The following is a 24718-nucleotide window of genomic DNA, read 5'->3' as shown; positions in this document are numbered from 1 at the left end:
AGCTTTATATTCCAATGGGAAAGCTGGAGAACACGATACAAAGCCCATATAGGTCCAGTATGGTTATAGAAATATAGGCTACATGTGCACGGGAAGAACTTTTTTCTCTGCGAGACGTGAACCCATCCAATTTATCTTCATTCCTACTTCCGGCAGACGTTCACAGGAACAACCTGGGAATTGCTGTGAACGTCTCCTTTGGGGTTTTCTGAGATCTATTCTTAGAGTTCAGATGAACGAGGGAACATGCAAAAAAGTGAAAAGTACAGATGAGGAGGGAGGGAAATCAATATGCATCCTCTAAGGGGAGAGGTGCATTGTTAGCGGTAGCAGGTGCTGCGCTAACACTGACAAAGACGGATAACTAACACTAGCTAGCCTTAATTAAAGAGTGACTTTAGAAGAAGAGACATTTTTTGGTCAAAATGTTTGGTTTCATCTTCAATCACTCTGACTATCTGTGGTGGCAGGAAAGCAAAAGGTTTTGTGTTTCTGGGAGTTTTTAATAAATGCAGCAGCTGAGCGACAACAGTCGTATCTTGAGCAACACCTGAGCGCCCTAGATTCAGAGTCTTCGATCTATATGTTGGTACGAGGCCTAGAGCAACACAGCTAGTTTATCATGGTAGCTGTCACAGAGGCTCCTCTGTGGCTCACACCGCCGCTGAATCTGTGCAGGCTTTAGACTTCAGCACAAAAGTAGGTCAGCAGTGACTGAAGTACACTGAAACACCTTGAAAACAATTCTGTGGATTTGTAGATTATTGAATCACACATAACAGTCACTTTAAAAATACACAAGTTGTAGATACCTCCAATTTTACTATGGATAATGTTGAAAAATGTCTATATTACAGGATGGGTGATAAGGCCTGTGGTTGAGAAAAGATAAACAGTTCAAATTACTGAATGATTGAGTCACGAAATGTCATTTGATGCCAAGAACATGTATGTTTTCCTAATGTACAAAGTGTGTTGTAACACTGGTATGAGGGGCTGTCTTGCTTGTCTTGACTTTTTTCTGTTACAACATTTATCGTTTTTATGATCCCACCTGCTCTCGGAGGGCAACTTTTAAATTCAATTGACTGTCTTTACAGAGGCAAAGATTCGCTCTAATTGCTGCTTGCATAAAGCATGGAACACTGACAAAGACAGAATGCAAACAGTAGTGACTTCTGTCAGTTCTTAGATACATCATGTGTCTTTAGCTGTACGCGGTTATGCAGTCATGCTTGTACATAAAAATACCATTCCATCTCTCTTATTGTGGGTTATGAAACCACTCTGAGCAACTTACCTCCTGTATCCTCACAGGCCTTTGTGGTACTGACACAACCTACAGCACCTTTGGGAGCTGATCTAAGGCACATTAACATTCATCACAACACTGGAGTGCATCTCAGTGGACAAATTTGGAACGATTGTTCAGTTTTTCCCTGTGTATCTACCTCTTAAGAGGATGTTGACAGTTTGACAGAGAAATGTTTCTTGGAGGCAGAGCTGCTCTGGAGGCAGACGTAGTCTTATTGGTTCAGTTAATACTGAATAGAGCCAAAAAAGATCAGTCAGTGTGTGAGCATTATGCACTAGCTGGCAGATCAAACTCTTGCTGAAATACAGTGTAACTAAACATTAAAAAAAGCAATGTTGTATTTTTTTGTCCTTATTCATGACCATAGCTGTCATCATTTGGGAAGTTTGGTGAGGCTAGGAGTCTACAATGGATTTGTCATTTAGCTGCAATCGAGATGTCACAGACTAAATGACTAAAACCAGGGATCGCAGTCTTAGCCAGTGGACTCTGGACATATGTGGACCATCTAATACTTCTTTACCACTGTCTATATTGATAGCAGTGTTTGAAGACACAACCAGGTGCGAAGCTAAAGAGGCAGAATATAATAAATGTATGCATTTAGTACATAAAAAACAAAAACTAACAACCCAATTGCCAGAAAAAATGTTGGCATTGTACATTACTGCAAACCACGAAAACAAAACTTTCAACATCACTGTGGTTAATCTCTTGTTAGGGTTAGGCACAAAAGCCACTTGATTATGGTTAGAGAAACATCATGTTGTGATTTAAAATACCTGGTTTGGGGGGCACAATCCCTGCTGGAAACTGCTGGTTAAAAAACACCCACATTTGGCCTAAAAAGCCACCGGGAATGCAGCAATGACTCACTCATGAATAACAACCGATTTTTTTGTCTGCAGCATGGCAGGCGTCTCACCATCCACCATCCTCTACACCTCCAGATGACAAAGTCTGCTCATATACTAGGTAACTTTGGAGATGTTATTATGATACGTATGAAACATACAAATGTAACATATTCGTGGTTTGCAGAAACTGTGTGAAATTGTAGCAGTTCCACAGTCTTTGGTATTTGCTATCATATTGTTTTCTCCAATTCATTTCAGCTGACTTACAGTTCCCCTGAGTTGACTGGATGGTTATTCAGATCACCTGTTGCACATGGTGTGGGGACTGACTTCTACCTAAGAATTGAGAGTAGCTTGGTGCATTTCCCCTCTGGGCCACTCAGGGTTTGACGATGTCCTTTCTTTGGGCTTAACAGAGGTGGGGAAATGCACACTTACTCTGATCCTCCCTCAACCTAAGGCAGACCTCATGTAAGCAGATATTGTCAGCCAGAAACTCTGGTCTTTAGGACCCTTGGGACTTTTTGCTGCCCTGTATGAGGGTACTTTTGTGCAGATTTGTGCACATAATCACCAGTTTGAGATATGTTTCTCTAAGTGAATATTTTTTATACTGTGTGGTTGGAATCTGGTTTTCAGGCTTCTTCATGATCAGCTACAATTTGGGGAATCAGTACCAACACACAATGCCAAAATTTTCTTCTGGCGACTGGGCTGAAACAAAGGAATCTCATCATTTGTGTTTCAGATTTGCGTCTGTGCTCAAACTTCCTTTTGATCAAGAAAACGGAATCATTTATTTTTGAATATAATAATAATCATGATCTCTATGCAGTGCACAGCACAGATGAAGGCACTGTATAGTTTTGCTCCGAGTGTGTAATTGTTATTAGATAGTAAATTAATTTCATTTTACAGGATTTTAATGGTTTGGCTTTAATTTGTTATATTTACAGCAGACTTCATCAACATGCAAAGATTATATGAAGCCCAATAAGGGAACATATTCAGGGGGCCAGATTATTCTGGTGGAGAGCCACATCTGTCTCAAGGCCAACTGTCGTCTCCTGTACTCGCTGCTGACTTGTTCACTGGGCTTCAGCCTTATATGACTGACCCAGAAAAGTGTCGCTCTGCAATTTGAGGTTTAAATCAACCAATGAGATTGTTTTTGCTCCCACAGCACTTCAGCCTCTAAGAAAAGAAAAAGGTCCAATCTGCTCTATGCTGCGTGGAAAATCTCCCTTTTAAATAATATGCTTACAGTCTGAGTACAAAGTGTAGGGATAAACATCTTGGTGTTTCTGTTGTGACAACCTTGCAAATATGCAGTTTACATGTGTCATCTAATACATTGTAAAAATGTGTTGTTGTTGTTTTTTTAAATTTAGGTTACTTTTAGCTACCTGACAGATCCATGCATTTGCTTGTTTGCTGTGACTTAACTTATCAGGAGTAAATACATTGTGCATTTTATCATACACACTATAAAACACCACAAAACACCGTGAACTTCTTGCTGGAAGCCGGAGGAACTTCTTTAGTGGCATATGGAGAAAGGTGTGTGGGAGGAGAGTGACAAGAGGTTGGTCGGACCATGCTGTGAATTGTGACTCCATTTCCCAGGGGGCTTTGCAACAACAGCTCAAAAAGCCACTAGCCGCTTAGCCGATGGCATGGAGAGGGCTGAGACGATTTGGCCAGAGGTCACAGGAGCTGATTGGCTGGTTTGTGGAATCATGGTGGATGCGAGGGTGCAGGTGTTTGTTGATCGGATGACTCTGGTGCACAGGAGGATTGTGGGTAGATGGATATGTCAGAGAGTTGAACCCCACCCCTTCTTAACTGTGATGCCTGTTGAAGGGAGGACGGTAATGTGTGAAAGCGGATCAAACCCTAATTGTCCTTCATTCTTGACCTCCACTAACATGTTGACCCAACTACATCGAGCCCTCCTAGAAAACCTCAGAATATCTGAATAGAAGCACATTACCAGGTGCCATGTTGGATCAGCTTTTACTGTTGAAACTTACCTCTTGGTACTGGCTTTACAAACAAATGTCTGAGGGCTTACTCCTTAAGACTAAAGATGTTAATTTGCTTCAATGGTTTATTTTACCCATAACCATGTACAAATAAACAAAACCTTTACAGCTTTGTATGGTCACACATTTAGCATTCATTGGTCCATAAGCACTCCTCACGGCGACATGAAAACACTGTTATAAGACACCGACATTGATTTCTAGCATCGGCGTCTCAACGTTGCACTGACGTCACAAATGTACCATCCATTCTAACAGTTTCATTGCAAATAAAAATAGTCACATGCAATGATTGAAAAAAATTACATTACCTCATGTCACATAGAAAGTAAGCGAAAAGTTCCATCATTTAGAAATAAGTACTCTTCAGAGATTTGTCTCTCTCTCTCTTTTTTTTTTTTTTTTTAAAGTCCTAGACATTCTTTCAACAGCGTTGTTGGTCTCATTTGGGTTGTAAACATTAGTTACAGTGCCTAGCTTCATTCACCTGGCTGGCTTTGTAGCGTCTCTTAAGAGAATTGGTCAATCAATACTATCAATCAACTGATTGAGAGGAATTGGTCAGTAGTCAATCAATTGAATTTATCATGGAAGGACATGATCGTCTTTGGGCTCAGTTAGGGGCAACAGGACACCAGTGAGAGACTGCAGAACAGACTGAACAGTAGATCAATATAAGACACCCTGAGAATCACAACTACGTCTCTTTCATCTGTCATCCCTCCTCCCTACCCTCTCTCTTCCTCTATCTCTTCTTGTATGGAACGATCATAGTCAGGTGGGCGTGGCCTCGGTGGTTGAGGAAGATGGTTGGTTGGTAGGTTGGTTTGTTGTGGCGGAAGCCGGTTGCCGTGCAACTGGCTCCTTGGTGGTTGGCATGGAGACAGGTTAAGGTGGATTCTGACCTTGTAAGGTAGTATGCAGCACGTACAGTAGTATGAACAGTAGAATGTAATATGCAGCTCTGGAGAAAAATACATGAATTTAAAATGGTGATGCTGAGGAAAAACAAACAGAACAAGTGCACCTTATGAAGATTAAAGGGTCAGTTCATTCAAATTGCATATTTTCTCACTCAACTCTTGTGATATCTAACTATGCACATTTTTAGAGATATCTGTCTCTGACATTTCTGTCACCATCCCCCAAAAGTGGAATTTAGTTTTTTCTTTGGAGCTACTTTCTACAGACAAAACAGTCCCAAAAAAGTGAGGTCTGTTGTTTACCCAGAGCAACAGGGATGCTGTTTCTGGAAAGAAAATGTGCTGTTGTTTCCTCAAATGTATTTCCAGTGTTTAGGAGTGGAGGCAGAAATGTTAGATAGACATCTCAAAATCTGGACAAACATTCAACTTTTATTTTTGAATGAAATGACCCTTTATAATTCAAACAACTTGAGGAATACTTGTTTTTTTTTTCTTTTAAGAGCAACTAAAGAAGCGCTTTGTTTCATTTGCAAACATGTCATAATGTTGAAGTTGAAAACACCACAAATTAATAAAACAAAACCAAGCACACCTCAAGTTTGAACACTTGAACATCCATTCTAGATGAGTATTTCTCCCCAGATCTGTCAGCATGTAACAGTAGATTGTGACAGTAGTATGTTATCAATGGAGAACATCACATGGGGCTGACGTGGTGTGCAGCAAAGGATGGCGCAGGGGAGGGCGGTAGTGGTGGACAGTGATTGGTTGATTTGGTTGGTCAGGTGACTGAGGGGGTTATGAACAGTCGAGTTGAGTCAGATCACATGATGAGGGTTTGCAGCTATAACGTCAGGAGGTTCCATCAGGAGGTATGGAAGCCTGACAGGTTTTAGCTTTTGGTGGACACTGGACAGAACACCCACCCTGAACCCCACCCTCACATATCCAGCGAGCACTCACACACAGTCACACACAGAAACAGACATGCACTCATACATTCGTGGGCAGACAGACACAGACAGACACACACACACACACACACACACATTTACCCACATTTACCATATTTTGCATAGACACACATAAATAAACACGCAGGTTTGTTAACTTAAACTCACATGTACATTCATGACAAACAAATGCTTTCACATTTCACACGCACGCACACACACACACACACACACACACACACACACACACTCTTGCCCACCCCCAGACTTGCGATGTGTTACTGTGATGATGCAGAGTGTGGTGGAAGGTGAAGAATAAGACAACGGAAGACAGGTGATGCTAAAATGAACATTTATAATGACTGCTGTTGCTGTCGCAAAATAAGAATCCTTAAAAAAAGACCTCATATATATTAGCACTAGATTGCCCACTTCACTGGTAATCCACAAGTCAAGAAACACAACTCACTAGGTTTTTTTTCTCTTTACAAACACAATGCTACAATTACATTAAATATTCAATACTCTTTAAGTCAGTTAATGAATGTTGTTAAAAGCAACCACTAAAATACTAAAAATAAAAACAAAACAATACTAATATTAATTCACCTTTTTCCAGTCGTTCCCTTTTTCTTGTTGCGTTGTTATTTATTAATAGTATAATAATAATAATAATAGTCTGAGAAATAAATAGCTCATGTGGTGTTCTCAGGGCAATGGGGCAGGCAGCATAAATCAAGAGTGGAGCTCAGAGCAATGCGATGAAATGGTGGAGTCTAATCTCACGCAGTTAATACTTTCAAAATGTCTCTGATGTACAGGCGAAATATGGAGATATGCCACAAGTTTGGTTCTGCAGGTAGTAGGATGGCTGAGTGGCACCTGCAGAGGTTAATCATCTCTAAACTATCATTCTATGTTATGTAAACTAGGACTGTATTGCACAAAAGTTAGCAGCTCAGCTTCCTCATTTTGTAGCCCGGGAGGAGCTTAGTTTCTTTTCTTTTCGTTTTTTTTTAAAATTTTGTTCTCGCCACCTCCCTGGGTGTGTTTTTCAAACCTGGAGGAGCCGAGTCGAGCCGTTTTCCACGATGATATGTCTCTAACACGACCAAGCATTTTCAATAACTATGGCTTGATGATAAAAGATACTAGCGCCACTACAACTCACTGTTAGGAAAACATCAACAAATGTACAAAAACAAGCCTACGTTGAGAATGGCTCGGACTACTTCTCAAGGTTAGTATTATTATTCGATGAGCACAGGTATCTAAAGAGTTTGCTAACCAACATGGAAGCTAAACAGCGAATACAGTAGGTAAATCAACACTAATAACAACAGCACAGGTTAACACAGTAGAACTAGCATAGCCGATTATACAGGCAGACCTAACTATCGGATACAGAGGATGAAGTGTGATGATCGTTACTGCGTCCACTAGTACCTCTTTATGCTGCCGGCCCCTTTCTGCTCAACACTTCTCTCTTTACAGCTCGGCAAAAATCTGACAAAAATATTTACAATGAGAGAGAAAAAAAATGAAATTGTGGAGAAACAGTTGTTTAGTGTTTTTTTTCTTTTTTTTGTTTGTCTGCATTTCTTTTTTATGTTTTTTTTCTTCCTTTCATATGTTTTTTTTCTTTTTGTTCTTTTTCGACTTATATCTCAGAGAATTGTCCCCAATGATGAGCAACAAACAAACAAACAAAAAAATCCAATCATATCAGCTAGCATTGCACAGTCTCAGAGAGGTTTTGGGGATGGAATGGAGAGTTATCGTCCAAACAGTTGGATGAACACAGAAGGGGGGTAGGAGGAGGAGGAAGAAGGTCAATAAAGTTCATGAGGGGGTGAAAGTTCAAAAAGTTCAAGAAGACAGAGGATGGCTGCGCAGCTGACGGTGCGTAAACACTCCCCACACCACCGCGTGGGGGCGGTGCGTGTGTCGGCGTGCGTGGTTTGGATGTTAAACAACAACAAAAAAAATCATCATTAGAAAATGGAGTTTTTGAATCTTTCCCATCGAGAAAAATCAAATGGAGCGAGAGCGAGAGAGGGAGGGGGGGATAGAAAGAGAGAAAAAGGTGAGGGAGGGGGTAGAAAGAGGGGGAGGTGAGGAGAGTGAAAGGTGCCCCCAACACTATGGCACACAATCAATGAAGTCCCACAGGCTGAAGAGATGACAGAATTAGGAAAGCAGCTGGCATGAGCGGTAGGGCTTTTTTAGGTAGGTTGAGAGGCAGGACAGTAGGTAGGTAGCCAACCTGCAGAGGGGTTAATCCTTGTCGGGTTTAGCTCTGTGGGGGGTGGTGAGGAGGAGGAGGAGGAGTGGTGGTGGTGGGGGGCAAGGTGCTGTTCAGTTGAGGCGTCATGAGCGACATCATGTTATGAGGGCGGAGCATGCTGGCTTCATGGGTGCTTCCAGGATGGATGTCCGACACACAAGAACAACTCAAAGAAACGCTTGGAATGGTAGTTGTTGTTGTTGTTGTTGTCTTTTTTTGTTTTGTTTTTTCCTCTCTGTTCTATTTTGGCACTCGAGAGAAGAGACTCGTGGGAGGCGGAGGAGGAAAGTGTGTGTATGTTTGGGCGAGGAGGAGGAGTGGGCAGTGAAAGTGCAAAAAAGAGGGCATGGAACAGTGTGTGTGTGTGTGTGTGTGTGTGTGTGTGTGGGAGGGGTAAACAGGCTACACACAGAAATGGCATTTTGTTAAAACTGGTCTAGGTTAGACAGAGCATACAGTACAAATCAAAACCAGGAAAAAAATCAACAGAGAAGAAGGAACAGAAAAACAGTGATATGACAAATGCAGTCTACAGTTGCTGGTGCTTCGATGGGGCCCGAGTTGGGGGAGGAAGAGGGGGTGGAAAAGGGGAGGAGCGGGGTCCCATAATATGTCCTAGTAGATGTTTGAAGAGGTGGGAGGGTCAGTGGTGGGTGTGGGTGAGAGTGGGTTTGAGTTTGTAGAGGTGGCGGTGGAGGGGAGGGGCAAAAAAAAAACAAGATCTGAGAACTATGTCAAAGAGCCACACCCACTGAGAAGCAATGAGATCACCTGGCGAGCAGGTGAGAGTTAAGTTTGCATTCCTCTACACATCACAATAAAAACAGAAAGGAAAAGTAACATGACTAACCGGCTACGTCGCAACACAAGACAGCACGGGCACGGAGCTGGCCTAAAGCAGACAAACTCAGAGAGAGGGAGAGAGAGAGAGAGAGAGGGGGGGAGAGAGAGAGAGAGAGAGAGAGAAGAGCATGCACATCTAAATACACTGCTGGATAAACACCTACAGTAAGGCTACACATCTACAGTAGTCTCGCACACTGACCCCCACCTTCAGCTCGGCCTGCCATGCACAGTAACAGCAGAGAGTTTAGTGCAAACATGTCGCTAGGAGCAGAAATGGAAATTTTTCTCTTTTTTTTTTCTTTTGGGGAGTTTTGTAGGAAGCGGGCCATCTCCCATGACAACATCTGTCAGGATACAAAACATGACCGCACTGGAAATACTCTGGTTGCATAATAAGGAGAGAGAGAGGGAGAGAGGTGGACAGACTTTGGCAAAATTTCTTTTTTTTTTCTGTTTGACACTGAAGCCAATAAAGCATCCAATTGAAGTGAGCTGGGAAAATAGAGAGAGAGAAAGAGACAGAAAACACACTGGCAATGTTCAGTGTTGTTTCTCTCCCCGAGATCAGAGCTTTGGATTGCATATTAAGGAAGTGAAAACACAATCTGTCCCAAATTCTGCAGCGAGGCACCCGAGGGAGACCGAGAGTGCAGCAGACAGACTTGTGTGTGTTTTTTTTTTAAAGGGGGGATTTGTAGGTGAGGGAGGGGAGTTTTCACCTCTCTTTCTCACACACTCTTTACCACTCTCTTCCAACCTCACTGAAATGCACCGGGCGGGTCGAGAGATGCTCCATGTCATATTTGTGGTCAATAAGGTGCATATCAATGACAAGACAAGCCAGAGCTCAGAGTGTGGGGGTTGTAAAAGGACAGACAACAGAGTTATACTAAGAGCTCGACACAGTGCGTCGAGGGTTAGTAATGTTAGAATACAAAAACACACGAAAACACACGTAAGCCTCTACTGCACGTCAATGGTCAGAGGAGTGATATGCAAACTTATGCAGAGGTGAGTACATTCATGGACAATCTCAGTCTTGATTTGAAATTAAATCCTGATTTCTTTCTGTCTAAAGTTAGGCAGCAACTGAGAACTTTTTAGTACAAGCTCGCTTAGCAAGTAGCAAAATAGTCTTAGGTTTGTTCGAGAGATTTATTTGTATCCCTCTGAGGATGGTTAGACAACTTAAGGACAAAATACTCATTCTGTTGTAACGTCAAAATCAAACATTTTGTTCACCTTTGTTCCGGTGGACCAGGACTCAAACAACAAACATTTGAACGCGTGTAAAACAATATCAAAATGCTCTACCCTTATCGGCATGCAAAGATTTGTCTCCGAAAAAATGAATGACACACACTGCCTAATTTTTTTTTATCACTTCTTTTTTGTTTCTTCGATTTTTTTTTTCCTTTTTTAGTCCACGCTTCACTTTGATATCATGCAATATAGACGTGCAAAAAAGATAACATCTATTTCCACAAAATACATTTTCATTGTAACTATAAAAGGCTGTATTTAAGAATGCTATCAAGTCACATTTTTTATTTAGCATAATTATGCTAACCTATCGCTATATTGATTTGTCTAGCCCCAAAGTCATAGTGCTGTTGCATTCTGGGACGTGTAGTTCCCAGAGGACTGGCTAACACTTTGCTAACATGGCGGTGCGTCCTCTTGTGGCAGGAACAGAGAGGGCTTAAACAAACTGCTATACTGAGGCATTTTGACAGTCTACTTAGTTCTTAAAAAGTGTCACATGGACTATTCCCTTCCTACGTAAATTATAAATATGGTTCATTTGGCACTTTTCACATTTTCTTAATATAAAAGTATGTCTCCTCTTATCTAATGTGATTTAAATCAACACATTTACAGTTTCACTCTGTAAATACCTATTTTGGCACAGGTTTAACTTGTTCAGGTTAGAATTACACTATTATTAACTTATCATCAGCTTATAATAGAGCTTGTATTACACTGCCACTTGAGACTAGGCTCTCCAGCTAGAGGACAGATTTCGATATGTTTTAACCTTGTATTTTTAGTACATCAGTTATTATTAAATAGCAGCATTTTCCACAAATTAAAAAAAATTGTACTCATGTAAACCTACTCAACATCTAAATCCAAAGCTCCTACGGCAGACAGAGGATAAAGGACAGGACGACATGCCACTACGTGTATTGCTTCCAGTACTCATCACATTTTATCTCGATCCCCTAACGTTAAGATAACTGAAGAGATTGGCCGCTGTGTAAAAGACAGACCAAGAAAAGATGTTTTCTAAGGTTGAATTAATGAGATGAAAAAGAAATCCGTCGAGTATAAATCAGCTCAACTGGCACCTGTTTTTCCACTGTAAACACACTGTGCTGCATCCAAAGTAATCTAGCAATGAGACTAATTGGACAACAAACTAAAAATGCTGTGTTTTTGACAAAGAATCTCAAACCATTGATTTCCCATACAAGCAGGTTTGTCCAAGGAATTAATTTTCATTTCAGTATTAATCTTTGAAATATTAATTTAAATGAATTCAATATTTAAGTCCTGTACAATTTTAGAAAAAAAGTATAAAATGCCTGTCACATGTTCCCAGAAAAGTCTACAAATTGTTTTTTTTGTGTCTGACGAACAGTCCGAAACCCAAACATATTCAATTGATGATACAATGATACAAGCAGCAGATCGTCACATTTGGAAAGCTGTAATCAGTAAATGTTTGCCATTTTTGCTTTATAAATGATAGTTTACCTGCTCATACTTGACCTAACATGCTAACTAAATATAAACTGTAAAATCATTACTCACTGCTCACAGCACAGTACAGTTCTACAGTGGAACAACAGCACACTATCTACTACTACAACAATCTCCCTATGGTCTCATGAGGTTTTTGCCACAAAATATCAAACATAAATCCAGTCAAACCCCATCAATGACAAAATATTCCCTCACGATATGTGTATGTTTTATGTTTGTGCAGCAAGGTATTCCAAATGTTTCTCTTCAGTATTATGAAATAAAACGCACTGATCCAAACTACAGCTAAGAGTGTTTGTACACTGTGCCCTGCCAGCCTCAACTCTAACTTCCTCTGCAGGTGTGGTCATTTTCTGATGGTGGTGCATCAGGGTGTCTCCGAGCCTCAGCCGCCCGAGGAGGCAAAGCGAAGAGAGACTCAATCTGTGGTGTTTGTCAGGGCAAGCAGCAGACATGCATTGATCGTAACACCAGACATAGTCACCCATGGAGCGATGTAGTAGGAGGAGAGGGGGTGTCAGGATGGGAGTGCACTGGAGGACTGAGGACGGGTGGGAGGGAGGGTGAGGAGAGTGTGGATGGTGTTAGATGGGAGTAAAGAAGCCTCCTTACCAAGCTGTGGAGATAAACCCTCACTGGCGCTCCAACAGAGAGTGACACATTCGATAGCACAGTGGAGGATTTTGGACCGGATTGGTTTAAAAATAATTAAAAGTCTGTTGTTGTTTTTTTAAACTTAGAGGAGTTCCCTCCCCTCACCAGGCTGTTTAGGTCAATAAATCAAATGCACCCCCTCCTCCTTTTGGCATTTCACATTCCGTCACACTTTAACTCCTGTTGGACTTAAATATCTGTCCAGAGATTTGCCCATTGGATGTACAGTACATTATCAATTTCAACTGTTTATGAAAAAGACACAGCTGCGATAGAAAAGTGAATTTATAATTTGTTCCAGTCTCTTTAATCTGCTACTGGACACCTAACACTCCCCCAACATCCCACCCTCTAATTACAAAACACTTTTCCAGGACAACAGGTAAGTAGAATCTAATTGATCTCAACTCGTGACCTCAATTGATTGATCCTCTTCATCGACCTAGTCTCTTTCTCCTCCTTCAGTATTCAGATATGACGTACATTTCTGTTGAAGTTCTTCATATGCATTCTACATATATTTCATATATGTGTTTATTTTTCCCTGCCATACAAAAACCATCCAATCGCAATGCCGTCTACAGCACACATCCCTGACCTCATAGGCAGGGAGAACCGCTCCCTCGCTTCACAGTGCATTAAGACAAAAAATTCAGTGTACTCCGATTGTAAAAAAAAAAAAAAAAAAAAAAAAAAAAAAAAATAATAATAATAACACGACACAAACAAAAAAATTAACAACAAAAGAAACAACAGCATCTTCAGCAGCCTCCTGGGTCTACAGTGGGCAGTAAACCTGTTGCCATGGGAGACCTGCAGTTTGCCAGAGGCAGAAACGAGCTCAACTCCCTGGACATATGTTGAAAATCTCTCATGTCTGCCCTTTACCTCATCTGCAGTCGGTTGAGGTTGCTTGATAAGGGCAAAGATCAGTGAGGCTATTAATCTCCTTTACTGATATGCATGCCGTCTTACAATAGCAAATCGACTAGTGAGGCTTGCAGATGAAATATGTTCCCTCGTCATGTTTCAGTGTTACATTTTTCTCAATGTTTGCATTTCTCAGTAGTACGTTGTGAGTCTTAAGTGCTCTTGCTTGATCTAGCCTGTGGTTTGGGTTCATCTAAAGAGGACCACAGGCTAAGCAGTAACAGTTCATCTGAGAATTTGTCTCAGCTCAACTCAATTATTCATTTCAGTTACAATTTTACATTGTAGGCAAACTGTAACAGGGCATTTTACTAAAGATTTAGAACAGTGGGGATATTTTGGAGCATGAGCTAGGATAGCCGAGCATGATGACCAGGCGTTTCAGAATAATATAGCTGCTAAGACGCTGCACTGCAGCCTGTGGTGTGAGTGGTTTACAGATATTTCCTTGCTAATCTAGAGGTCTCACTGCAGTCTGCATCATAGATATGGTGAATTCCCTTTTCTAGCACCAAATATGGCATCATAGTGTTTTGTTTCAGTGTGTGTGCATGTGTGTATGTGTGTTCCCTGTTCTGCTCGTTGACTGGATATATAAGTTGATCCTTCACTGTATGATATTAATGCCTGGGGCGGCTTTCTTACTGGATTTAAATAAGACATATATTACACTATGTGACATTACTATTCATCTTCAATCCACTTAAATTAAAACAAAAAGATTCAAATCAAAAATAGTCTCATTTACATTCATGTCAACCTGAATTCACAGATAAAAAAAAACGAAACAACTGAGCTTTTTATGGGTGAACTCATTAATAAATAATGACGATGGTGATGATTCCTATCGTAATAATCATGACAATATCATTAACAGAATTATCACAGCAGACTGCAAAAAATGCCATAGATCCTGTGTGTTTGCCGCAGCTTGCACAGTATCACTCTCGTCGGTTTCGCACTACGTGAGGTCATCAGCGTGCGCCTCGGCATTCTATCTCAAACACTAGAGCTGCGTATGGGGGGGCGCTATGTGCCGTAACACCCCTGCGGCGCTGCACTGCTTGTGGGATACATCACAGGGTATACAGGGGGTTGGTGTGCAAATGAAGAAACGCCCAGCTGATTCTCTCCCCCCACACCCCTCCCCAATTTCACTTTACCCTTCCTTCATCCTCCAGAAAGAAGGGAGGAGGGGGGAGGTGAGATCATAGGCAGGGAGGGGGAGAATGAAAGGGGCTGGGGGGATTTGAGGACGCTTCTTCTTTCACACACCAGGTTTAAGTTTGCAGTCTTGCTCATTATAAAACCCTTGTAAAATGGGGAAAAGGGGTGAGGGTGGGGCAAGGCTGTGGGCAAGTAGTGAGAGAGGCTTTGGGAGGAGGCGGGGAAAGGGGCTGAGGGGCAAATCAAAACTCGAAGAAAAACAAAAACCCTACAGGAAGGTGACGGGTGTGGGCTGCAGGGGGAGGGAGGGGTGAGGCTTGTTTCCATAAGGGATTTTGGGTAGGGGGGGTGGAGGGTTGTACCCTGTAAACGCAAACCCTCACCCCCTCTGCGCCCATGCCCTTCCCTCCCTCCCCCTACTTCCTGTAGCCTCTCAGGCAGTCGGCCTGTCTACATGGCATTCAGCTTTGTCCACACAATACACAAACGGACAAACAGACAGCTTAATTTACTAAACAAAACAAAACAAAACAAAACAAAAAAACAATAAAACAAAACAATAAAAAATCCCGAAAGGTCAAGACGTTAAGTAATAAAACCTTATTTACATGTTACACATTTTTTTCTTGGTTTTTCAGCGTGATAACTCGCTCCTCTCCCTCCTCGTCTTCTCAGCACATTTTTGCTTCGCATCAAAATTTTTTTTTTTTAATAGAGAATACTGAAAACACGCAGAAGAAAACGGCATGGACGATTCCTTCTGACATTCTTGCTCTCCTCTCCTTTTTCCATTCTCACTCTCACTTTTTTTATACTCCTCCCCCAAGCCCCCACTCTTTTTTTTTCCTCTTTTCCTCCTCGTTTCTCATTGGCTGTCAGGTTTAGCCCACCTTCTGTGGGTTGGTGGCGCGTACCCCCTGCTCATAGGTGATTCGCTGGCTGATCAGGTACTGTGCAGCCTGCGTGGCAGCCTGGGAACCCGTGATGGTCACCTTCCTGTTCCGAGTTCCGGGGATGAACTCGCCTTTCTTGGAGATCTGGATCCTGGCGCCAGTCAGCTCCTGGTACTCCACTAGCGTCTTCCCTCCTTTTCCCAAGATGGCTCCTACCAGGTTTTCTGGCACGGCAATCTCGACCACTTCCTTTGCTCCCTCTGCTAGCTTCTCTGTGGCCAGTAGAGATGATGCCACCAGGGGCGATGCAGCACTTAAGTAGCCATTGGTGGCCCCCGTAGCAGCAGCAAGGGATCCCAGGGAGAAGCCTCCGAGACCTGCCGCTGGATGAGCTGCACTTGTGGACGCATCACTTGCGTAGGATGCTAACAAATTAGCTGCAGCAGCTGCTGCTGGGTTAGCATTAGCTGCTACAGCTGCTAACACCCCTGAGGCTGCAGCGGGATTCAGCCCCAAGCCCAGGGAGTTGGTGTTGTAGCCGTAGCTGGCCAGGGTGTTGAGGGCAGAGGTGATGGCCAGTAGGTCATTGCCTGAGAGGCTTGACATGGTCGTAGGGAAGGCCCCGACCCCAGCCAGGCTGGCCTGGCCGAGCAGAGAGGAAGCTGTGGCTGCTGCAGCAGCTGCTGCGGCTGGCATGACCTCTGTTGAGTTGGCATATGGGGAGCCAGTGGGGTTGGAGTTGGCAACAGGCCCTGTGATGTTGGAGTAGGAGATGTTGAGGCAGGAGGAGCTCTGTGGATCCTCCTGGATCTTCTGGACAATGATCTCCACAGCTTTGCGGTTCTGCTCAGGCTCCCCACTGATGGTGACCACACGTTCCTGCAGGTTGATGCCCTCTGGCTTTTGGGATAACTGGACCCATGCCCCGGACTGCTCCATCACTGCCTTGACTGTCGCTCCACCTTTACCGATGATCAGCCCTGCCGTGCTGTTGGGGACGATCAGCTTAGCCTGGTGGGAGGGACAGGGAGGTTGGAGAAAAAGAGAAAATATATACAGATTATTGCTGTGTGACAGATACAGTACAAAATGAAATCAACTAAGTGAAGGGAAGATGTACAAGAAGGAGCAAGAGTGATAGACAGCTGTTTCTTATGTTTTCTATACTGCATATATTCAATAGAGAGAGACACAAATGTCACACCTGACTTAACATGTATGATAACAACGCTTCTTTAATTCAAAATACAGTGAAATGAGAAACAAGAATTATGCAATGGAGATTGGCGATGAAAAATCTTTCTTTTGTCATGCAAAACACGATCAAATGGTGCACACATCGTTTGGCTCAAGAGTAGACATTAAAGGCAAGGTCAGTGCTGAAAAGGACTTTGTCAGGGACTGCTTTTCAGAGGTGTCCTCGAGAAGGACGGGAGACAAAAAGAGCCAAAGAAAAGACGCAGAGGGAGAGAGACTGAACCACTTTGGAATACAGAGAGAGGAGGAAGGAGAGAGAGCTCCTGATGGAAAGAGTGTGTGTGTGTGTGTGTGTGTGTGTGTGTGTCAGCAGTGTATGGACGTCCTGAAGGACAAAGATCTGAAACAGACATAAAACATTATGGACTGAGCAATGACCGTGTCTCCACCACCTGAACATCTAAGTAATAAAGAGTGTTTTTTTCCATTTCTTTGGTACATAACGGAGAGAAAAGAGGAGAAAGAGATAAAGTGCAAGTCGGTGAGAGAACAGGTGATGAAGAGGTAGAGAGAGGTACATAGAGTGGGAGGGAAGGATGCATGAGAGAGAGAGACAGAGAGACAGAGAGAGAGAGAGAGAGAGAGAGAGGGAGGAATTCTAAAGAGGCTACTTGTGTGAAAAAAATAACATTGACTCCCAGGGGTCAGTGTTGCCATGGAAACACAGCTCCAGCATTCAAAGGGTAGTGAAAGGGAGTGAGGCGATGACACACACACACACACACACACACACACACACACACACACACACTCTTTCCATGTCCAAACCCAGCACAGCATATTTAATTTCACATATTTGCATGTACAAATGATGAATCCTTGTTGTTGTACTATTCCTTGTGATGCACTTAAATTTTTTAGAGTTACTGAGAAATTGTTACATAATATACTAATTGTCTATGGAAGATTGTTACTATATCATAAACCTAAGCATTCAACTGGGGTGCAAGAAATTATTTTTTTTATGACTGATTAATATGTTGATTTTGATAATTAATCTTTTGAATATTTAGTCTACAAAATGTAGACGAAAAAAGTGAAAAGTGCCCATTATCATTTACAATAATATAAACACTTATTAAGCTGCAGTTGTTTTCTTGAGAAGAAAAAGATGAACCAATGAAACAATCATTATTAGTTAATTTTGCCCAGCTGTCCAACAAGGACTCTCATTTCCAAAATACATTTCAATATTATTATTATTTGGTGTAGGTTTTGTCTCGACATTGGTGGGGACACACATGAAACAGGGGTTTGGATATATGCCACCAGAAAATTTCAAGCATCAAATGCTTAACTTTCACCCTTCTGGTAAAAATGTGTGCTTTTTCTACATCAAATTGTGTCATCTAACACTTTCATGTTTTTATTGGGGGTGGGGGGGCAAACATGCTCTAAATAACGAAGGGTATGTGTCCCCTGTGTACCCTCTGAAATCTATACTTATAGGTGCAATACTTTGTTTTCTACCATTTTCTCAATTTTAAATGAGTGAGTGAAAGCAAATAGCGATCTGTTCAGGTTGGCTGCAGTACCATCATCGCCGTATCTCTCAGTACTCAGTGATCAGCAAGAATCTTTAATATCAAGGGAGATGGGGCACATTGTCTAACACTGTGTTGCGAAAAGATGAGCACAAAACCTGACTCAATCCAAGAAACTACAGTTCCCATGGGCAACCAAACTAAAGTTGAACCCTGATGTCTATATTTCTCTGTTGCATCATATCTTATGTCTATAGGTCTGACCTGAGGTCTGAATGAACCTGATTATGAAGGGTTCGCTGTTGTTCCGTTGACGTAAGCATTGAGTGACGCATCGCACTCTGCTGCAGCACTGAGCTCCATGCACAATGAAAGCATCACTCTGCTGAATGGAAACAGAGCAGAGGAAAGTGTGAGACGAAAAAACTTCTGCTGTAGCTTCTGTTACTTTGCTCTTCAAAACAAACTAAATGATAGAAATTGTTGCGGTGAAGTCATTTTTCACAAACAAGGACACCTGCAGGAGATGTTATCGACTTCTGCAGCACATTAGCCGCATCGCAAATAAATGTGGGTGTGTGTACAAGTGGCGCGCTTTCTCCTCTTAGCATTGATCCCACTATCTGCAGAGCAAACTACCACTGCTATCTGCTGTCTGTCTGAACGTCGAATATTCATATTGAGAGCAGAAAGAGAGAGTGTGGGCCGTAGGAGCAGGAGGAGGGAGGGCTGAAGAGATAAAAAGACTTGGCCTTGATAAAGAAAAGAGGACAATAAAACGAAAGAGACAGAGAGAGAGAGAGGGAGGGGTGATCGATTTAGTGAACTGAGAGAGAAGAAGACGAGATGCACAATTTTTTTATTTTCCGTTTTTCCATGCAGAGAGAAATAAAGGAAAGTGAAAGGGAGAAAGGGAAAAAGAAAAATGCTAAGAGAAAGGAATCAATTCAACTTACAATACAAAAAATGCGAAGGCCATTCCAATTACCTCCCCTGTCTCACCCTCTCCTTTATCCCTCCCCCCTCCCTACTTCCCTCCCTCCCTCTGCTTGCTGCAGTTTTAAGCCAACCTACATCTGCGTGGCAGCAGCCTCGATGCAGTGCTCTGTTGCCACGCCACATTCCACAGCTCACTCTCTGCATCGCAGGTTTCCGTGAGGAGGAAGATGAATTTACATAGAAATAGAAAATTAGTAAGAGGCATGCAGGTGGGAGCCGATAATATGAGCGACTTCAAAACTGCAGACAGCGTCAAATATTCACTTCTTGCTGCTTTGAGTTTAATATTTGAGAATTATCTTTCCCCCGCTAGTGTTTGTTTGTGAGTTGTCAGTGTGTCGCTCGGTGGGATTAACAGGTGCCATTTTTCCTTTTTGTTCATTCATCTTTTCTCTCAGAACGAGTGGCAGTTTGTAGCCCGTTTCTATTGATTAGTGTTGTTACTGTGAGGCACGTACACAGCGAGGCTCCTTCAACATGTCTGTTTACGTCCTGCTGCTATCAGAGACTCGGCTACAATCTGCTGTCCTGTGTAGATTAATGAGAAGAGCAACGTGCTAACAAAGTGTGAACACTGCTGGGGCTGAGCCATTCTATTTTCTGTTTGTTAAGCTCTGAGGATTGGCTCCAACATCAAGCTACCTTTTATACAAAGCAAATGTACTCAAAATCACATATAAAATAATCCACTTTATCAATCCAATTAACTGTGTTCCACTGCATTAGATGACACCAAACTCTTAAAATCTGTACACCAAAACCTTTAATAATTACTGTTATTCATTCATTTGCAGACAAGTTAAAATAGCAGTGTGTAGGATTGTGTGCCATCTAGAGGTGAGGATTGCAGATTGCAACCAGCTGAAACTTCTCCCATGTGCCAAGCCTTAACTCCCAGATAGGATTCCCTCAGTGTTTTTAGCAGGAGCCGAATCATCCGCAGAGATCTCCTCCTCTCCAGAACAAATGATTAAATCTGGTAAAAACACTGATTAAAGCAGTTTCATGTTACAAATCAGTGTTTCTTCATCACCGTGTGGCTCATTGCAGACAGGCCACTAACCCAGCACCTGCTAATGTGTGCTCTCCCTTTTTTTTGAAGATCAAGACGTTCAGGATTTTTTTTACCAAAAGCCGGTGATGTATAAACTCTTCCGACAAAAATGTGCCGATCATTTGTCGACTGCAAACATAATGCATCATCTGAAACATGTAAGTAGCTACATGCCCATTAGCCACTTAGCACAATAATTAATGCTTTGTCAACAGCGTCATTAACAGGCTCAGTGTGTGACGTGCACTTGTAGATTAAATATAGGCCTATATTAATGAAGGTTCATTAGTATGGTTTTGTATTTCTCTGTAATGTAGCACAGTGTTAACAATGTTACTTAAGCATTACTTTCTCAGACCTTGAACCCAAACCATTGTGTTGCCCCACTCAAAATAAGTAATTGCAACTAAAGGCCCTAAATGTTGACTATTAGACGACTAGGAAAATTCTTAGTCAGGGGCAGCCCTACATGGTTATTATATTACACTACATTTCTGCCAGTACATCCCCTATATCCTACACACTGGACCTTAAACTACTGTACTTGAAGTACATTAACACAATATGGTCAAATCACCATACATCTGCACAATCCTCTACATGTATTATTCTAATGACTGAAAATGTTTTGTATATTGGTCAACATCTGCAACAAATTATGCAATTCACATCAATGCATACAACAAAAGCAAATTACGCCATGGGAATGTGCACACCTCATGCAACAGATGGAAATATTCCCCCTTGATTTTTTATTATGGCAGGATATCAGTTTCAGCTGTAAAAGGTCTGCAAAGGTTTGAACTACTTGGCGTTGCAGCTGAAGTCTAATTTTGCATTCAATCACGTTTTTATTTTTTTAAGTGGCGACATTTTGTGGATGGTTGTTTTCACAGTGATGAGCGAGTGGTGGTGGGGGTAAAAATGGAGACGAGAGATAAAAGAAGTGACAGGCAGCAAGAAAGCGAGAGAGTGAGGGAGGGAGCCAAAAAGATTTTACCCATGAACCCTTTCATCCTCTGCACTGAAACATTCTCGCACACACATGCACAGAGTGTTGGTGGGAGGATAAACAGTGGTGTACTGTGATGTCTGATCCCTCCTGGCCCTAATGATCACATCTACCATCTTTATATCCAACTGATTCTCTGCTAATGAGCTTCTCCGTTTGCCTCCACTCCTCCTCCTCCGCCTGCTCGGCTTTCTTTCCTCACGTTTCTCTCTTTCCATATTGTCATTTTTCTCTCCTTCCATCTAATTTTTGCAGATTTAAAGAGGTTTTTAAACCTCTTCTTACAAGGTCAAACTCCCACACACACAGTCCGAAGAGCATTTTATTGTGAAATCATCATCTTCATCCTGGTTTTATTTAGCTGACGCTGTTGGTTCGGCGCGCTCTAATGGCCGACTCAGCCAGCCAGCCTCCTACCTACCCACAATCCTCTGCTCCCAGCACCTTTCTGCATAGCCGCCACAAAGAAGAAGATTATGTGACAGTTGGCAGCATTCAGGCAGTCGCTCCAACAGTGACGGCTCTTTCATGTTTTTTTTTTCCCCCTCAGCTGTTCTGGTTTAATGCTTTTTTGTGAAGTTTTCAGTATTTTTTCTACATTTTCTCATCTCTGGTGTCTCCCTTTTTGTTTTTTCTCCTTGGAGAGCTTTCTATCTGTTGGGAGAAACTTTTCCACAGAGGAGAGGAGAGGAGAGGAGAGGAGAGGAGGGTTTGGCATCCATCCAGCTGCTGACTAGAACGTCCTGTTGCTGCAGCTGCTGGGTTGAGGTCGAAGGTCAAAGCCAATCTCCTGTTCATGAATACACTCAGGCAAACACTGTGAAGGAGCAGGGATGGGAAGTGTTGACTTCAGCAGGGATGCCGGCTTAGCAGATAAGCCCAAATCAATGTCAACAGCAGAGTGGGGTGATTTGATTCAAGATCAATTTGGAACAAGTTCAGGGTTGGACTGTTGGTGGTTTGTCAATGCCAAAACTGTCAAACTGCTAATAGTTTATACTTTGAGCCAACAGTGTTTAAAGGTCCAGTGTGTAGAATACAGGGGGGCAGGGGTATATTGGCAGAAAACAAGAATCATCGTGTCTTAATTAACTTATCATGAGCCGTTTAAATTTACATAGGGGTCATCATCCACACAGTCCACCATGTTACACCGCCATGTTTCTACAGTAGCCCAGAACAAACAAACCAAACACTGGCTCTAGGTGGGGTCATTTTCACATTGGGTACAGTAATTAGCAGCCCCTCTGTGATGAGCAGTGTCAAAAAAACACAGTTCTTACAGGAAACTGCTTTCCTCAGTGTTTTTACCAGTTTCAGTCACCTACTTTGTCTGTTTGGAGAAGAAGAGACCTCTGCGAATAATTTGGCTCACAGTAAAAACTTCCTGACCAATGAACACCAAAGGAATTCCTAACGGAAGGAGTTTCAGCTAGTTAGAATCTGCACTCCTCACTACGAGATGCCACTACATCTTACATACTGCTCTTTTAAATATGCCTGTTTTTATTGAAACAAATTTTGACACTAATTTGTCTTTGCTTGTTTTGACCTGACGGGGCTCTGTTGCCATATTATTGGGTTTTGGGTGTCATCTAAATTAGTCTGCGTGAGCATGAGTCAAGGTTGTTCCAGTTAAAAGTTCTGTATGTAATTCTGGAGAAAGATATTTGATTGTTGATTCTTATTCACAGGTTGTCAAATATTGAAGCTTTGGGTTGGTGGTTTGATCCATCTACCAACCCAGAGTGTTGGTATTTGAAGCCTATTCTCATTCCCAACTTGTCACATACCGCCGCTTTGTCAGTGACTTCAGCAACAGACACCTGATGCCAAGAGCAACCTTTCACAGTGGTATGATACGCCCTAGGGTGGCGTCAGTTGGCAATGCGGCCACATAGAACCTTTTGCAGTGTTATGATATGCTGCTGGTCAGGCATACGGCACCTGCTGCGGCAGTATGATGTGTGGACGGGTGGCATCAGTTCATAACACAGCTAGACGGCAGCTGTTGCTGTAGTATGACACACTGCTGCTCAAGTTAATACGTATATTGCCAGTAACGACATAATATAAGGAGCAGGAAAATTTGTATCACTTTGTGGGACAATAAAGTTAATCTTGTATCTTGTATCTTGTATCTTGTGATGGATGGGACCAACAACCCTGGGCTTTCAGAACCTAACCATGTGTTTTTGTTGATGTCCCAGCGTTGGTAGCGGCGTCCAGGAATGTCAATAGCATAGGCAGAAGAATATGCATGACAACTTGGGATGTGACAACTTGGGATGAAAATGCGTTGGTATTTGACAACCTGTGAATAAGACTGAACAATCAAAAAACATTTTAGTTCACTGAAATAATAAAAACTAGGCTAACTGAAGAAAAATTGTGTACATACAAAACTAAGTAAAAAAAAATGTAGAGATAGTATAAAAAATAATTTTAAAAAACTAATACTAAAACCAATAAAAACTAAACTTAAACGATTTTTAGATATAGAAACTGAACTTAAACAAGCAAACCCACTCTGGAAACTAACTGAAACTAAACTGAAGTTAAAAACAAAAAACAAAATTAAAAACAAAATTAAAATAAAAACTTATAAAAATACCAACAAATACTAACCCTAGCCTGAATCCACCTTAAACTGGTCAAAGCATGCAGCAAATAGAACTTTTACACGGCAGACACTTTGACATACCGTAGTAGGAAAAGCACAGGTGCATTCAATACCATTTGAGATAGTTACATTCCACTTAGGGCAGGCTGTGGTATTGTGCATGCTGGCTCACTGGAAAAGCTCACTACAACACTTAATGCGACTGAGCCGTTGTTGATGTTATCAGCTTCACCTGTGCTTTTCCTACTATGACAGGTCAAAATGTCTGCTGTGAAAATGTCATTTAGTTTAAATTCAAAGTATTGCAGCTGCTTCCTGTCATCAGAATAAGGAACGTTTAATTCCTTGTGTGCAGCTGTGTGCTTCCCATCTACTACTGTGACCTTTCTCCCTGCACTCAGCAGACTGAGTCACTGACCCTCATGCTGTATTTTTGTTGAATGAACGTCATGGTATGATGAATGAACAAGCCAGACCTCTATTTGTCCCTTTTAATACTACACTATCATTAATTTGTTTTCTTCAACATCATCCACAGCGCCATTTTGCTCCATGATTGGTTCAGCTTCTGGTGCAGCTGAATCTCTCTGAATAAAAGTCAACCTTCTTCAGTCCAGTGGTTGGGATTTCTAAATGAATAATCAATG

The 24718-nt window shown here is 42.0% G+C and overlaps 1 protein-coding gene across 2 annotated transcripts in view; it reads right to left on the bottom strand.

Annotated features, from left to right (window-relative positions):
• Positions 1–13911: 13911 nt before the first annotated feature.
• nova2 (NOVA alternative splicing regulator 2) overlaps positions 13912–24718 on the bottom strand; it is a 95340-nt gene continuing 84533 nt past the window's right edge. Inside the window, exon 4 of one of the 2 annotated variants that reach the window (XM_033631190.2) lies at positions 13912–16653. In XM_033631190.2, the coding sequence (XP_033487081.1) occupies positions 15631–16653 (1023 nt within the window). In that variant the 3' untranslated portion in view covers positions 13912–15630. The remainder of the gene's footprint in view (positions 16654–24718) is intronic. The other variant, XM_033631189.2, reaches the window with a different exon arrangement.

Source organism: Epinephelus lanceolatus, chromosome 4 (assembly GCF_041903045.1).
Source record: "Epinephelus lanceolatus isolate andai-2023 chromosome 4, ASM4190304v1, whole genome shotgun sequence".
Taxonomy (NCBI): Eukaryota; Metazoa; Chordata; class Actinopteri; order Perciformes; family Serranidae; genus Epinephelus; species Epinephelus lanceolatus.
This window is presented reverse-complemented; position numbering and strand designations above follow the sequence as displayed.